At 41.5% G+C, this 1,970-nt stretch overlaps 2 protein-coding genes across 4 annotated transcripts in view; both read left to right on the top strand.

Moving 5' to 3' along the window:
* The window catches only part of LOC116693732 (ankyrin repeat and SOCS box protein 15), a 24,676-nt gene that overhangs the window by 18,653 nt on the left and 4,053 nt on the right, over nucleotides 1–1,970 (top strand). The window lies entirely within an intron of this gene.
* The window catches only part of LOC116693734 (ankyrin repeat and SOCS box protein 15), a gene marked incomplete at its 3' end in the record, with an annotated part of 6,505 nt that overhangs the window by 3,698 nt on the left and 837 nt on the right, over nucleotides 1–1,970 (top strand). For both annotated transcript variants that reach the window (XM_032522943.1, XM_032522944.1), the window contains 1 exon segment: nucleotides 506–677. In XM_032522943.1, the coding sequence (XP_032378834.1) occupies nucleotides 506–677 (172 nt within the window).

Here is a 1,970-nt window from a genome sequence, read left to right as displayed (position 1 = left end):
CCACCTGGGGTCTTAGTCTAGGCTAGGACAACACAATTCTGATTAAACTATAGTTTCACATTAACACGACAGACCCTTTTGATCTGTGACCAAAAGCGACCCCCAAAGGTGCAGAGTTTAAAGGCAGGTCTTTCCTCATTGGACAGCAAAGATGCGCCGACATGTTGCCATGCCAACGACGGCCCAATGAGAATGGATTTGAATGCACCAGGTGAAAAGGAACCGCCTCAAGGTGCAGCGGATATATGTGTGTGATTTAGGAATATTCAGCCCTGGTTTCACGTGACTCCATCATGGGGGAAGCATGAATCCAGTCGGCTGTCAGCTGCAGTGTTATCATGTTTGTTTTGTGTCTTCTTGTCTTTGTCTTATCATCTTCATCATTCTGTTGCATTAAACCTTTTCTTAATTCTCGATTTGACCCACAGCCTTTTTTCCTCAGAGATCCAACGTTCGAACGCGATGTTAGTTATGAAATTGTAACAGTGGTTTATACGTTAAAAAGGTGCCGATGTCAACGCCCAGGCGCCAAACGGCGACAGCGTCCTGTACGACGCTGCCGGCTCGGGGAATCCAGACTGCATCGACATCCTGCTTCAGCACGGAGCAAATCCCAACATCCACAACCTGAGCTCCCAGCTGCCCATCCACCACGCCGCGTACGAAGGACACTACCTGTGAGTGGGACGAGGTTGTACAGCTGTGGACGCTGTAATCAGCCTTGCTCATCTGTTAACCCTCCTGTTGTCCTCGGGGTCAAATTTGACCTGTTTTCAAAAAAGTTTCTAAATCAGAAATTTGGGTTTCCTTGAACCAAATTGTAAAAAAAAAAAAAAAAATAACTTGGATGGTTCCATACAACGCTCCTCACAAGTTAAATAACGGATCAGTTCACCGTTTTCATTGAATTTGGGTGTTTTATTACATTTATAGCATTTTAAGAAAAAGAAAAAGATTTCAGAACACTGAAAAAAATGCCAGAAATGTAGGGAAAAAAACAACAAAAACGTCCAAAAAAAACCGCAAAGACACTGTAAAAAAATGAGTAAGAACTTCGGGAAAAGTTAGAAAACGTCAAAAAGTGACAACAAATGTTGGAGAAAGCTTCAAAAACTTGGTCAAAACAAAAATGTCCCAAAAAAGAAAGAAAAAAAGAAAGAAAAAGAAATTTGGGGAAAACGACCCAGGCAAAAACTAAATGTTGGTCTATGGGAAGAAAAGTTGGGCCTGAGCCAAAGAAGTCTCTGAACGTACGTCTCTGATTGGTTAAAACACAGGCTCTGTGGAAATGACAACAACTTCTCTCCAAAAAGGAATTACTTGAGGTCACTAGCATAAACATTAGGAGTAAGGGTGGGTATTTCTTTTTGCTATATTCACGTTAAAAAAACTACTTTTCATTGTCTGCTTTAGGTCAGTTTAAAATGTATGACCTAGAGAGAGAGTAAGCTAGGGAGTAAACAAGAGAAATAAAACTACAAGCTGATTCTTGAAGCAGGACAAAAGTGGACACACATAACCATGAGACACTAAAAAGACAGATGGGTCAGGTTTGCTCCATAATCTCCAAGCATCTCCTACCGAGTAGGCCTACTAGAATAAGGTGTCCAGATTTCTCGGACAAAACTTAAAACAGGGACACTAGACCTAGAGCTGTTCTCATTATGGGCTGAGCCCCCCCCCCTCCCCCAAAAGGTCTAATCGTAGAATCCCCACTGTTGCTACTTCATACTTGTACTCCACTACACCTCAGAGTATCCGATAATCTCAATAAAAACTATTGACAAATTATTTTCCTTCGACAGTGATGTCGTATTTAACGAGATCGCTGCAGTCGGCAGCAGAGAAACAAGCTACAATTTTAAGTTAATAGGACAATTCTCCAGCTTGTATTTACGTTCATTAAAGTGCTCGTTTTGCTCCTGGCAGACTCAGATTAATATTCTAAGTGTTTGACAACATTATGGAAA

The sequence above is a fragment of the Etheostoma spectabile genome, chromosome 8 (assembly GCF_008692095.1).
Source record: "Etheostoma spectabile isolate EspeVRDwgs_2016 chromosome 8, UIUC_Espe_1.0, whole genome shotgun sequence".
NCBI lineage: Eukaryota > Metazoa > Chordata > Actinopteri > Perciformes > Percidae > Etheostoma > Etheostoma spectabile.
The sequence above is the reverse complement of the archived record's forward strand: the minus strand, read 5'-3'. Positions and strand labels throughout refer to the sequence as shown.